At 50.4% G+C, this 13,203-nt stretch overlaps 3 protein-coding genes across 5 annotated transcripts in view; 2 read left to right on the top strand and 1 right to left on the bottom strand.

Annotated features, from left to right (window-relative positions):
- Snx1 (sorting nexin 1) overlaps positions 1-134 on the top strand; it is a 53,057-nt gene extending 52,923 nt beyond the window's left edge. For both annotated transcript variants that reach the window (XM_046426576.2, XM_046426578.2), the window contains exon 15: positions 14-134. In XM_046426576.2, coding sequence (XP_046282532.1) covers positions 14-43 — 30 coding nt within the window. In that variant the 3' untranslated portion in view covers positions 44-134. The remainder of the gene's footprint in view (positions 1-13) is intronic.
- Positions 135-2,296: 2,162 nt separating this feature from the next.
- Snx22 (sorting nexin 22) lies at positions 2,297-7,768 on the top strand. Of its 2 annotated transcripts, XM_046426572.2 has the most exons (6): positions 2,299-2,473; positions 2,861-2,944; positions 3,309-3,413; positions 3,897-3,991; positions 4,609-4,676; positions 5,145-7,768. In XM_046426572.2, exons 1-6 carry the CDS (start codon positions 2,399-2,401, stop codon positions 5,264-5,266), a joined length of 549 nt encoding a protein of 182 aa, XP_046282528.1. In that variant the 5' UTR covers positions 2,299-2,398; the 3' UTR covers positions 5,267-7,768. The 2 variants fall into 2 exon arrangements, with proteins under 2 accessions (XP_046282530.1, XP_046282528.1); XM_046426574.2 differs by lacking the exon at positions 2,861-2,944 and having other exon boundaries at positions 2,297-2,473.
- Ppib (peptidylprolyl isomerase B) lies at positions 5,764-11,962 on the bottom strand. Its single transcript, XM_046426571.2, has 5 exons — positions 11,773-11,962; positions 11,006-11,119; positions 10,108-10,201; positions 7,061-7,245; positions 5,764-6,093 (listed from the first exon to the last, which is right to left on the bottom strand). The coding sequence occupies exons 1-5, from the start codon at positions 11,905-11,907 to the stop codon at positions 5,971-5,973; spliced, it is 651 nt and encodes a 216-aa protein (XP_046282527.1). The 5' UTR covers positions 11,908-11,962; the 3' UTR covers positions 5,764-5,970.
- Between the last annotated feature and the right edge of the window lie 1,241 nt (positions 11,963-13,203).

The following is a 13,203-nucleotide window of genomic DNA, read 5'->3' as shown; positions in this document are numbered from 1 at the left end:
TCTTTTGTTACAGGAATGTCCATGTGAACCTTATGATGAGTGAGGAAAATTATCCCACCATTCTACCCACCAAAGACCTATGCTAAATACTTGGCACTGTGGAGACATATAATAAACAATAATTACAGACTTAATATGTGCATGGACCAAGTGATATGATGGGGTCAGGAAGGAAGCCTCTTTGAGGAGGTAAGCTTATGCTCAGAATTAGAAGATGAGTCCACCAGGCTAAAAGTCAAGGAAGACTGTTCCAGGGATAGGGAAAACAAAGACAAAGTCCCGGAGGCAAGAAAAGAACTTGTCAGGTTTGAAGAACTAGAGGAAGGTCACTATGGCTGAAGCCTGGCTTTAATAGTTTGTATAGAAGGATAGAGAATAAACCTTATATTGACTGGGGAGGGAGGCAAGGAAAAGCAGGGAGATCCAGAGACAGAGGGCAAATGGTCATTAGGATGGTGTCCTGAACAGAGGCACTGGTAGGCCCTGAAGGTCAAGGAGGAGCTGGGGCCCTAGAATGCCAGGGAGGAAATGAAACCACACCACTTCTCCTCAGTGTCGGTCATTTCCCTTCCAGGGGACCATACCAGGATGCAGGAAGTTTCAGCTTCCTGATTCTGGGGCCCCTGTGTGATGGAATTTGGAAGGAGAATATGTGGGACACATGAGACATACCTGCCCCCATTAGGGGGTCATCCTCTGAGCTCCTCTCTGGGGCTGGGCTGGGAATGCATATGTTCTGCTCCCACTCTGAAGGAGAGAGGTGAGTCCATCAAAGGCACTCTGTCTTCCCCTCTCCACCAGGCCTCCTACCAGGTGGTAGGTGCAAGCTCTTGAGGGGAAGGGTATCGCATCTTCACCTCAGGTTCCTTTGTCAGGGGAAGTCAGTGAGATAGAGGGCTCCTGTTATGGAGCTACTGAGTGGAAGCAGCTCTGCTGTTGAGGGGTGTGGCAAAGAGATGGGAGCAGAGGCCCTTTCAGCATATTGGGTGGAAAAAGTTCTATTTAAATATTTCCACATTCCCAGTTGACCCTACTGAGAAAGATAGGCAAGAGCAGCCTGGTGCCACCTCCCACAGTCCTTTCCTGTTCACTGCCTTTACCTACCTCTCTTACTCATCACCCAACCTCTCTCCAGGGCAAGCCTACAATCAAGCTGCTGTTTACCAGACATCTGCTGTGCTAAGGGCTTAACATGGGTCATCATCTCATTTATTTGAGAGGGTCTCCCTATGTTGCCCAGGCTGGCCTTTAATTCCTGCTCTCCAGCCATCCTCCAGCCTCAGCCTCAGCCTCCTAAGTAACTGGGTCTGTCTATAGGTGTGCACCTGGCTTTGCTCAATTGTTATACACTGTCCTGAAGGAGGTGTGGTTTTTCTTTTTTCTTTTCTTTCTTTCTTTCTTTCTTTTTTTCTTTTTTTTTTTTGGTGGCACATGGGAATCACATATACTGGCCAGCTCTCTACCACTGAGCTACATCCCCAGCCCTGGGAGGCACATTATTTCTATTTTGCACGTAAGCAAAGGTCTACAGAGAGAGAGAGAGAGAATTTTAATATTTATTTTTTAGTTTTCGGCAGACACAACGTCTTTGTTTGTATGTGGTGCTGAGGATAGAACCTGGGCCGCACGCATGCCAGGCGAGCGCGCTACCGCTTGAGCCACATCCCCAGCCCAAGGTCTACACAGTTTCTGATACCATTCTGACTGATCTCCAGAGTAGAGCCTGGGTTCCTAAATTACCTCTTCCCTGTAAAATGTCCCTAGAACAGGTTAAGGTTGAAAAATATGAATGGAGGGATGGAAGAAAAAAAATGAATGAAGGGGCCTGTGGATTCTGGGGAAAGGGGACGACAAAGCTGTACTGACCCACGTTTTACCCATGGTCTCAGCTGGAGTCTCCCGGCCGTGCTCCCAAAGGTCAGGCTGAAAGGAGGGAAGGAGACGGGGCGGCCTGGTCCAGGGGAAGGGTCTGAGGAAAGCAAGGAACCTCCGGGGATCCTCCGCTGGGCAGACGCCTCCGCCCAAGCCAGGCGCCACAGACTGGAGTCCTTAGTAGACGCTCAACAAAGAACAGGTGAAATTTTGGCTTGCCCGCGTACCTGGCAGTCGGGCGTTCAGTAAATATTTGACAAACCGATGACTCTCTGCTGAGGGTTCCTCCCCCTGCGCTGTGGCCCCTCCATACCGAAGGGGCGGCGTTCGGCTACCTCCAGCCCGCGCCCTGCCTAATCTTGTCGGCTCAGGACCGGGCTGTGCTGGGGACGCCCCGGGCTGGGTCTGGGGCGGGGCCTGAGGGCTCGAAGGGCGGGGCGGCCGCGCAGGGTCCGCGGGCGGCTATCCCGGGGCTCGCGCTCGGAGCAGTACTTGAGGAGGGGACGCAGCTGGTGCCCGGGAGCGGATGCTGGAAGTTCGCATCCCGTCGGTGGGGCCCGAGGCCGAGGGGCCCAGGCAGAGCCCAGAGAAAGGACACATGGTGAGCAGAACCACTAGTTGGAAAGGGGCGCAGGGATCCGCCGAATTTCTCTACGCCCAGAGCAATAGGGACCTATAGTTCCAGGTCGGGTTCCCATCACAGTCCCGGGATACCCCGACTTGAGGATACCCCGACTTGAGGGTTTCGGAACTGCTTGGATTAGCCGGCCTCCGGGTGGTGGCTTGCGCTCTTGGGGGAACGCGTGGAGCAGAAGGGAGGGTCTGCCAGCTTTTTCTCCTGGGTGTTTGGCGGAGCAGGAGATTACCCGGAGAGCGTCTGCGCTCCAAGTCCGCTTTGTGCCTTTGAGAGCCGGAGGGTGGGGGCGTCGCTGAGAGCTGGCCTCGCAGCATCTTGCGGAGGAGCCTCATGCGCACCTCTCCCCGCCAGGTGTTCCGAGTGGAGGTGCTGTGCAGCGGGCGCAGACACATGGTGCCAAGGCGCTACAGCGAGTTCCATGCACTGCACAAACGGGTGAGGCGGCGCGGACAATCGACTGATCCCGGTCTAACCCCTGGGTGGAAGGCTGAAGAGCTCTAGTCCCAGCCTCAGCCACCCCCATTACTACCCGAGCATCTGAAGGCCGCAGATTCTAGACAGACTGCCCACTGGCTGCAAGGTCCGGTGTGGAGAGGGCGCAAAAGGGGCCGATTCCAGCTCACACTGACCTTATCCCTGTGTGCCCACCCGGCTTACAGGCGACCCTCACCCCTGTCCCAATCACCACTCACTAGGGTAGGGCCTGGAGAGGGGTCCAGAGAGGACTCTTGTCTAGGCTCAAGTGGGTTTAAGGGGCTCTGTTGGGATACGTGATGGCGCCTCTGTAACCTCCCGGCAGATCAAGAAACTGTACAAAGTGCCTGACTTCCCATCGAAACGCCTGCCCAACTGGAGGACCAGAGGATTGGAACAGCGCCGGCAGGGCTTGGAGGCCTATATCCAGGTGTGCGAGGGGCATATTCTTTTGCCCCCAGCCTGCTGGACAAGGGGTGTGACCCAGATAGAAAACAGTGATATGGGAGGGCTCTCACAACTTGGGGGTTGTTCACTACCCCAGCCTCAATTTTCTGAACAGTCCTGAGTTCCAGTATTCCTCACTGGATTGTTGAAAGGATTGAGTGAGGCAAGCAGAGGGCAGGTAGTCCCAACTCAATGAAAGCTAGTTCCCTTCCTTTCCAGGGTAAATTCTGAGGCACCCTTATGGTGCAGTACCAGTGGAGGTTCTTGCCCACAACAGTGATGTGTGACTGCAGACTGGGCCCTAACCTGTGCAATCATACAGGGCCCAGCACTCAAAAGAGTCTTGTTCTGCTCTCACCGCCTTGAACTTCTTACTTGGAACTAAGTGTCTCACATTTTCATTTGCACTGGGCTGTGTAAATTAGTAGCTGGGTCTAATTATGGTTTCCTCTGTCCTCCTTTCTAGGGCATCCTGTACCTGAACCAGGATGTGCCCAAGGAGTTACTGGAATTCCTGAGACTCCGCCACTTCCCCAGTGACCCCAAGACCAGTAGCTGGGGGTAAGGAGGGCCAGTGTTCAGGGAGGGCAGGGACTCTTGGCAGCAAGCGAGGAAAGTTTTTCAGGGTTAGCCCTCTTTCTTCTCACATCTTCCAGGCCCTGGCTTGCCTGGTTCTGTCTCTGGGAGACATGACCTCCCTTATCAGCTTTCTTGACCCTGGTGGAGGGGCTGTTTTTTGGACAGCCTTCATTACACCAGCTACCTCTACCTCCGGAACTGGCTTGTTACAAATAGAAGCAGTGGTCCCCAGGGACTGAAGTTCTGGGCTGTCTCCACCCCACCCTCACCTCCCAGCCATCCCCAGGCAGCTTACAGTCTCTCTCTTCTTTTCAGCACCCTGGGGGAATTCCTGCTTAGGGACAGCAGACAAGTCAAAGCCCTGGCCTGCCTACCTCCTGCTGCCCCCTGGTGGCTGCATAGTAGGAGGTGGGCCTGCAGCCTGGGGCCAGTCCTGTCCCTGTGGTCCAGGTTTTCCCTGCTGATGCCTCCAGAATCCATTTCCTACTCACCTTTTCCTTTGTGGGTCTTTGGTGATCTCAGTCCTTAGTCTCCACTCCATATGGGATTTTGCCCTGCCTTCTCTCCATCCGCCACAGCTCATGACCCTTTCTTCCCAGCTCACAGCTGCACCACCGGCCTGTCATCAGCTTTTGCATGGATCCATACATTTCCACTCCTTCTCCAGGTTAGGAGGTGCCTGACCCATGGTGTGCATTTAGATTTAGGGCTTGGGTACCAGGGCCGGGTGGGTGTGGGCCTACTATTTCTCTGCTCCTGGGACCTCCAGGCAGCACCTCCCTCAGATATCTCTTTGGAGCCACTACCTGCTGCTCCTCTAACCCTGTAGCCTGCTTTGCAGACACTAGTGAAATAAGCTTAGCTCCCTGAGTCTGCATTCCCCAGTGGCCTGGTTTTACCAAGCTGATGTGTGGTGTAAACAGATTGTGGCCAGGGAATGCCAATGCCTCATTTGGGTGGACAGCTGATATCTGCCACCTTGGCAAGGGCTCTATTCCCAAGAGCCACAAGCTGTGACAAAAAAAAAAAAAGAAAGAAAGAAAGAAAGAAAAAGAAAAACTTAAGAAGCCGCAGACCTGAGGACGGGCCCATCTCACACCACTCCCCACCCTCCACCATTTTATTTTTATCCTAGAGCTTCTGCCAGATGTGGTGGTGAACGGTGTGCTCCAGGGCCTCTATGGATTCAGTACCAGCCCAGCATCAGCCCAGGCAACACTGGACTGTTACCCAGCTCCTCTGCCACCTATGCCTTGATCAGCCCAGAAGACTTTGGGCCACCTGTCAGGAGTCATGTGCCTGTCCTGAATTTCATATAAGAACTAGGGCTGGATTCTCCTTTGGACTAGACCTAGGACTTAACTACTCTTAAACTCAGCTTGCACTGGCAGCTGGGGTGGTAGAATTCAGGTGCTCTTAGAGCCTAGGGGCCAAGGCAAGTCCATGGAGTTGAGGAATAAAGAGAGGAGTCAATTTGGAGTAGACTGAGAAGGTAACAGTTGTAGCTGTATTTCTTAACCTAGACCAGAAGATGGCAAGGGTAGTAAAGGCTGAGACATAGATCTGCAAAGTTCAGAAGCCAGTATTTTATGGGTAGTATCTAGGTACAGGTTCAGGCAGGAGCCTGAGGAAGGAAGCACCTTTAGAGCTACAAGAGATCCTCGACATGTTGGGATGCACACTTGGGGAATGTAGTACAGGTTCAAGAACCCAGCCCACACGCAGATTATAAAAACAACAACAACAACAACAAAAAAAAAAAACCACTTTTTTTTTAATTGGTCAGCATTGAGTTTGTTACAAAACTGGGCCTGTGGAATGTGAGGGGAGTGGGTCCGCTCCATCAGATGCTGGCCCTAGGGCCAGTGCAGCATGGAGCCCTGTGCCGGGCTACGTTTTCCCTAGTGAGGGCAACAGGGCCTGCACAGGGGGTTGCTCAGAGGGATATGGTCCCTGGGGCCCTACTCCTTGGCGATGGCAAAGGGCTTCTCTACCTCGATCTTGCCACAGTCTGCAATGATCACATCTTTCAGGGGCTTGTCCCGACTGTCTGTCTTGGTGCTCTCTACCTTCCGCACCACCTCCTGAAAAAGAAAGGTGGTAACAGTAGGGCAGGATAGTCATGAGGTCTACCAATGGGCAACAGGCCTCAGGAGGGCTGAGACCCATATGGGATCAACAGCATATAAACATTGGAGGCACCAAAATTCTGCTGAATATATGGCTAGGGTGCCAGGCCAGGGTGGGAAGAATAGATTTGACAATGAGTGGATGCAAGAGTTTTGTTCAGGACCATATTGGGCAAAGGATAAGGAGGAAGAAGGGAGTGGCCAGGGAGCAAGGTACCAAGTAACTCCTCAGGGACATTATGTTCAGCTGTACCCTATACAGTTTAGGATGGGAGTCTGCACAACCTTGCCTGAGTGATGGAATGGGTGATCCTGCAGTTGAATAGCTTCTACAAGGCCTCCTGTCTAGGGCCTAGAGGGATTTAGAACAGTGGGGGGATAGAGGTGCTCTTCTTTTTGGTTGAAATGGAGTCTTGCTATGTTGCCTAGGCTGGCCTCAAACTCTTAGTCTCAGTGATCTTCTCTTCTCAGCCTCCCAAGTAGCTGGGACTATAGTTATGTGCTCCAGCACCCAGCCAGGCCGTTTTATCTTTTTTATTTATTTGGTTTATTTAATTATTGGTTCTAGGGATTGAATCCAGGGGTGCGTAACCACCAAGCCACATCCCCAGGCCATTTTTATGTTTTATTTAGAGACAGGGTCTCGCTAAGTTGCTTAGGACCTCACTAAGTTGCCGAGGCTGGCTTTGAACTCATGATCCTCCTGCCTCAGCCTTCTGAGTAGCTGGGATTATAGGTGTGCACCATGGTGCCTGGCCAGGCTACCTATTTTTGAATGTTCTCTCCAGACACAAGCACTGGTCTGAATCTGCGGCGTTGGGTCTTTTGTGAATAGATAAAATTCATGGAGCCCCTGCCCTAGGGTTTGGGCTGAATCCATGGTGAGAACTGTCCAGGTTTAGCCCCTGCCTCCAGAACTTACCATGCCCTCTAAAACTTTGCCAAACACAACATGTTTGCCATCTAGCCAGGCGGTCTTGACTGTAGTAATGAAGAACTGGGAGCCGTTGGTGTCTTTACCCGCGTTGGCCATGCTCACCCAGCCAGGCCCATAATGTTTCAGCTTGAAGTTTTCATCGGGGAAGCGCTCACCATAGATGCTCTTTCCTGAGAAAAGAAAAGAAGATGGGGGATCTGGGTTTGCCTAAACCAGGCAGACCTTTCGGGTGAGGATTTGAGGGGTATAACCAGTCCTCTGTACAAGTCCAGGCTAGAGAGGTACATAAAGACATAAAAGCTGACCCCTTCCTGTCCCTTAGCCTAGAGCCAAACCGTGCAGACTGAAAGCAAACAAGGCATCAGGACAGGCTGGTCACAGCGTACAGTAAGGATCGTTTTAACGCTTTTAACTAAGGCACATATTATTAACTACCCTTGGCTGTAACCTCAGGCCTGCATGGACAGCCTTTGGTGAACAGAACTTTCTAGAAAAAGACTGTTGTGGCTGACCAACTTGTCTTCCTAAGAATAAAAGACAGGAAAGACATAGTTGCAAAGTAGAAACAGGACAGAGATGAGTGTGGAGGAACCAGGGCAGGCAAAAGATAGGGCTGCCATTTGAGTTCTGCAGAGTAAAGAATTCCTTATCAATGAAATGAGCATAAAATAAAAGATGCTTATGAATTATGAATATGTGTCATGTGTCTGTCCATATGGGGGTTGGGGCCAGGTACATGACAAAGGGACTGGATCCACAGTCTATATACCAGTTTTGAGACCCTAGTTTCAAAGATGGTTCCAGGAGAAACAATGGAACCCTCTTTCTCTCAGTCACTCTTGGAGATTCATACTGTGCATCTACAGGCTCAAGGTCTTGAGAAACCCAGCATTAAAAAAGCCATTTTCCTTGTTTGACCTGATATCATTTGATTCACTTGTACATGACAAACTGTTTCTATTCTCAATGCACCTGTGTTTGTCCTGTGGTTCCAAATGATGGAACCAGCTGAAAACTGCCCTAGATAAGGCCGACCAGGGAGATGTTGCTGATTGTGTAGCAGCCAGGAAGACCCCAAACCAAGAATGACTGGACCAACTGATGGAGAAGAAGTGTTTTGGTCTGTTTTCCACCCCTCACTCCCATACCAGGCAGAGACTAGACTGCTACAATCCTGCAGTGACTCCTGGCTGAGATGTTCCCACTTGAAGATCCTTTTTATAAGTCTCAACCAACTGCAAGATTTCAATTATTGCTGCTACCCAGAAAATCTCCAAATCTATATCCTTTATCTCCAGCCACTTTCCTAAGATACAAGGAATTCCAAACTCAAAGGGTTAGGTCCAATATCCATCATCATCCTTCTCTCTAGATCACTTATTCTTCGGAAATTTTTCCTGTGCACATTGCTTGATACTGTCTCTATCCCCCCCCACCCCCCATTTACTCATCCTTTTCTTCATCCCTGCAGCCCTCACTGCAATAACAGCCAATGCCTGGAGTGTGGACAGGGTGTGCCAGAAACTGCTCTAAGCATCTGACAGCAAACCACCCCATGAGGCAGGATAACAACTCTGTTTCAAAGATGAAGAAGCTAAGATGCTGAAAGGTTAAAGGAAGCACAAAGCTGGAATTCAAACCAAGGAGTTTCTGCTCTGACCCACTAGGCTATAATCTGCAAGGGTTAGGTCCCAAGCCACCCTGCTGAGCACAGCTGTGCCAATTCCTCAGCAGTCAGCTAGCTCTTGGCTCTACAGAGTAAATCCTGTCACATCATTTCCCCTCAAATCTTTTGTGCATGGGTATTGCTTCCATTCAAGCCTTTAGCAGGTCCCCACTCCTTAGAGCACGAAGCCCAAGTGCCTGGCCATAATACACCTCTCTGCACCCCGATGTACGCTCTAATTCCATTTTTACTACCCCACCTTTGTCAAGCTCCTGCCACAGAACAGGGTGGGACTCAGTCCTCATCCCTACCTCTTCTCTATCCACCTAGGACCCTTGCTCAAATCTTCTCTCATGTTCACAACGCCATTTCCTGATTACCTTGGCATCCAGTGCCTCCTGTTTGTCAATACTTCAACAATGGCTGACCCTCCTGGGCACTCACCACACTCCAGGCACTTAACACTCAGGATCTCACCTAATTCTTCCAGCCCTATGCTTCCCCACTCCCATTACAGAAGAGGAAACAGGAGCTCCAAGGTGTCATTGGCCTGAGCTCACAAGGTAAAAAGGTGGCAGATATTGGATCAAACATGACCATGTCTAACTCACAAAAACAATTTATATTATCCCGCTTTGTGCCCTGTTATCCACTTGCTGCATTGAGTTCCTTCTGTCTTACTTAAATCTTATGTTGCTATGTAGCTTTCAGAGTTTCTTCTAGAAAGACAATGACAAACAAATTGAGGACAGAGTCTGAGTCCTAAAAGCTGTATATGTCCCACTTGGGAATTTTCAGGTACAAAAAGGGAGCTGATGTCCTGCTGATCTTCATGTCTTCAGCCCTTTCCCTGCGGTCTGAGGGAACAGCTGGATGGGTCCCCAAGCATAGTAAGACCCATGGGTTAGTCCAGGGTATCTGTATTTCTGTCCTGTGCAAAGAGGTAATGCAGAGATCTCTGGTGGGAAAGCACAAAGGAAAGAATACCTCTCACCCTTGCTGGGGCTTCCAAGGTGGTACATACCTGATCTGGAAATGCTCCCCACAAGTCTTCATTTTGCTGCCACCTCCTTACCCCACTCCAAAAGTATAGAGGCGTGGTGGGGAGAAAAGTCACCAGGCTACAGGCCTGTATCAGCAGGTATGCACAGGGAAAAGATCCTCTTAGGCCCACCTAACCCCCATCACTCTCTCTCCTTTGTACTGGTCCACTTTGCAGAGGATGCAGCTGTTCTCAATGCAAGTTAAGTGGCCTGCTCCTGGAGCTAGGGAAGGAAGGGACTTTGTTTGTCTGGCACAGCCTGACCCTTCTACCTGGGAAACTATAAACTTGACAGATCCCTCTTCCCAGAAGACTTGAGGTTACCTCCTGTGCCATCTCCCCTCGTGAAGTCTCCACCCTGAATCATGAAGTCCTTGATCACACGATGGAATTTGCTGTTTTTGTATCCAAATCCTTTCTAAAAAAAGGAATGAGAAAGTAAAGAGATGATATGAGACATCATATAGGCAGACATCAAATAAGCCCTGCAAGAACCAAGCCCACAATTCTTGCTCACAGAAGTGGCCCCATTATTGGCCACATTTATCATTCAACATGCTACTGAGTGAGTAGTAACTGTAGGCCAGACCCAGAGTGCACAGACCCAGTAACTGCCAAGACTCCATCTTCCTCTGCCTTTGTACAGTTGCCAGACTTGATACAATTCTATTTCATAGAATGCCTATCCCCTCTTTTCTTCTAACCACAAGATCAGATAGAAGGAAACAGAGACCAAGGAAAAAAGTCATCTGCTAGTTGAACTCAAAGTTGAAATACAAACTTCATTAAAGGGGTTGTGCCTTCAAACACTGTGCAGTATTCCAGGATAAAACATTCCTTATTCTTACAATACAGATACAGCAATATGAGGACAAAGGATGTAGCTCAGTGGGTAGAGCACTTGCCTAGCATATGCCAGGCCCTGGGTTCAATTCCTGGTATTGTAAAAAAATGAAAACAAAAAACAAACCTCCTATAGCAGGATATGGTGGCACATGCCTGTGACTATCAGCAACTTGGGAGGCTGTAGAAACACAGTTTGAGGACAGCCTGTGCAACCTAATGAGACGGCCCCCGCAATCTCAAAATTTAAAAGGGCTGGGAATATAACTCCTGTGGCCCACTCTTGGGTTCAATCCCCAGTACTGGGAGAAAAAAAATGGGCCGCATTCTGCTGCCATTCCTACTGCAAGAGTTGACAACTTCTGCACCAGCCACTTACCTCTCCAGTGGCTAAGGCCACAAAATTATCCACTGTTTTTGGAACAGTCTTTCCGAAAAGACCGAAGACGACCCGGCCTACATCTTCATCTCCAATTCGAAGGTCAAAATACACCTAAGAAAAAAAGAACCATTTTAAATTTAGCCCCTTTAAAGGACCTTGGTTGGTAAGGAAGGGCCCAAGAAGCTCTTCTGAGGACGGGAGAAGGCAGTCATTTAAAGCAGTGGAGGCCAAACCCTGTGAAGTTCCAAACCCTCTTCTTGAAAAATGTGTTTGTTTGCACGCCCCATGCTCTCCAATCTTTACTCTAAATAAACAATGGGCCCAGATTCTAGATATTCACATAAAAAAGAAGAAAGCCACATAAGGGGCTTGCAAGTTTACCATGTAAATTTAAGCTGTAATTTCTCTGTGTTTTGTAACTGGAAGTGGCTAAAATGTTACAAGGAGAAAGGATTCGTCGGATTTGATCTTTCACCATTTCTCCAGCACCGTAAGGTTATATGCAAAAGGGCTGCTCCAGTGGCGGCAGCAGCTGGGCATCCCCGGCTCCAGTTAACTCCCCGGGTCAGGGTGGGGTTGGGGATTTGGGGAGGGTCCGGATCATTCTTTGGTCTGGATGGCACAGACGCCATAAGGACAAAGACACTAGAAGCCAAGGGTCGAACTCCCGGGCCCTAAATGCTCCGGGAACCACTGGCCAGCGACGGGACCCAGGCGGCGGAGCGCAGGCCGCGCCAGGCAGGGCGGGAGAGGCGCGCACGGACCTTGACGGTGACTTTAGGCCCCTTCTTCTTCTCATCCGCCACAGAGGGTCCTGGCAGCAGCAGGAAGAAGACCGAGCCCACGATGAGGGCGGCGGCGAAGAGCACCTTCATATTCCGCTCCGAGAGGCGCAGCATCCACCGGCAGGAGCGAACGCGGTCCGGGCAGCCAGGGCCGGAAGAGGGTGGGGACGCGGCGGCGTGGGCCGGCGCGGCCACGGAGCGGGGGGGCCCGGGGCTGCTCCCAGCCTCTGAGCCAGGGGAGGGCGCCGCTTCCCCCCTCCGCCTCGGCGCCAGGTAGTAAGTCCCCCGGGGGGCGGGGCCGGCGGGCTTGTGGGTGGCTGCCACGTTATTGCTCCCTCATTGGGTTCCCAGCTCGTCCCCCTAGCTGCTGGAAGGCGGTGGGCGGAAGGTGATGCCAGGAGAGCGCGGGGATTGGTCTCCGAAGAGACTACAGGCCCCGGCATGCCCAGCGTGTAGCGGCGGAGTGCGGGGTCCGGAAGACGGTGGCCTGGGCCGGGGCCGAGAACACTCACGGTCTGTGCGGGTCGGCAGAGCGTCGGGCGCTACCAAGTTGGTTTTCAATGTGGTAGCTTCCAAAAACCCAGGGCACATTTATTCTCACACTGTCATCTTCTACAGCTTCTACTTGTCTTGTAAAACTTGCTTCAAAACCTACTTCCGTTTTTACTTGGAGTGTGTCACTTTAGTCTGTCATTTTTCTCTACCTTCTTTAGTTCTGCGCTTACTGCTGTATGAGTCAATGCACACTCCACTGTACTCTGGTTCTTAACTTTTCTTTGCATGCTTTCCAAAATAGACCACAATCCCCCCCCCCCCAATGTTGTAACGGACTGTATTGCACTGGATACATCGTATTCAGCTTCCTTATTGCTAGTGCTCAAACTGATGGTTGGGGTAGCTTCATATTAGCATTGAGGTGGGAAATATATGCAAAGGCCTGAGAGAGACGTCTTTACTTTTCCAGAGGCCTTCATGAAGGTCACAGTCATTAGATGCCCCCTCTGGAATATTCAAGGTTGTAAGAGAAGCTTGGTGTTGTTCCAATCTACAACATAAGTTGTTTTTAAGTCTTATATACCTAGAAAAATAGAACAGACACGTATCTTTCTAAAATTTGGACCTATGGTGTTAACTTTTTAGAAATTCTAGTTTGTCATCATCCAGATTGTAGGCATGGCTCCACTTCCATAAATGAATTATGCAATTTGGCCTTAAGTACTGACTTGATTGAATTATGCATGGCCACTCGAATTCCTTAACTTGTCCTTTCCTTACAACTGATGTCACTGTAGTCAGGTTGTAGAATTTCAAGACTGTTCTCTTTATAAACACAAACGATGTTTGCTATTTCCTTGCACCTCAATCCAGACCACCTCAATCCGGTGGAGATTGTTCAAGGTAAAATTGTTA

The sequence above is a fragment of the Marmota monax genome, unplaced genomic scaffold (assembly GCF_021218885.2).
Source record: "Marmota monax isolate L192 unplaced genomic scaffold, Marmota_monax_Labrador192_F-V1.1 WCK01_AAM20220418_F8-fsc00078, whole genome shotgun sequence".
Lineage (NCBI taxonomy): Eukaryota > Metazoa > Chordata > Mammalia > Rodentia > Sciuridae > Marmota > Marmota monax.
This window is presented reverse-complemented; position numbering and strand designations above follow the sequence as displayed.

Coding starts and splice junctions, on each gene's coding strand:
- Snx22 (XM_046426572.2), top strand. CDS start 2,399: ATGCTGGAAGTTCGCATCCCGTCGGTGGGGCCCGAGGCCGAGGGGCCC. Junction 3,414..3,896: donor GCTTGGAGGCCTATATCCAG/GTGTGCGAGGGG, acceptor CCTCCTTTCTAG/GGCATCCTGTACCTGAACCA. Junction 4,677..5,144: donor CATTTCCACTCCTTCTCCAG/GTTAGGAGGTGC, acceptor TTTTTATCCTAG/AGCTTCTGCCAGATGTGGTG.
- Ppib (XM_046426571.2), bottom strand. CDS start 11,907: ATGCTGCGCCTCTCGGAGCGGAATATGAAGGTGCTCTTCGCCGCCGCC. Junction 10,202..11,005: donor TGGCCTTAGCCACTGGAGAG/GTAAGTGGCTGG, acceptor TCCTTTTTTTAG/AAAGGATTTGGATACAAAAA. Junction 6,094..7,060: donor GCAAAGTTTTAGAGGGCATG/GTAAGTTCTGGA, acceptor TTTCTTTTTCAG/GAGGTGGTGCGGAAGGTAGA.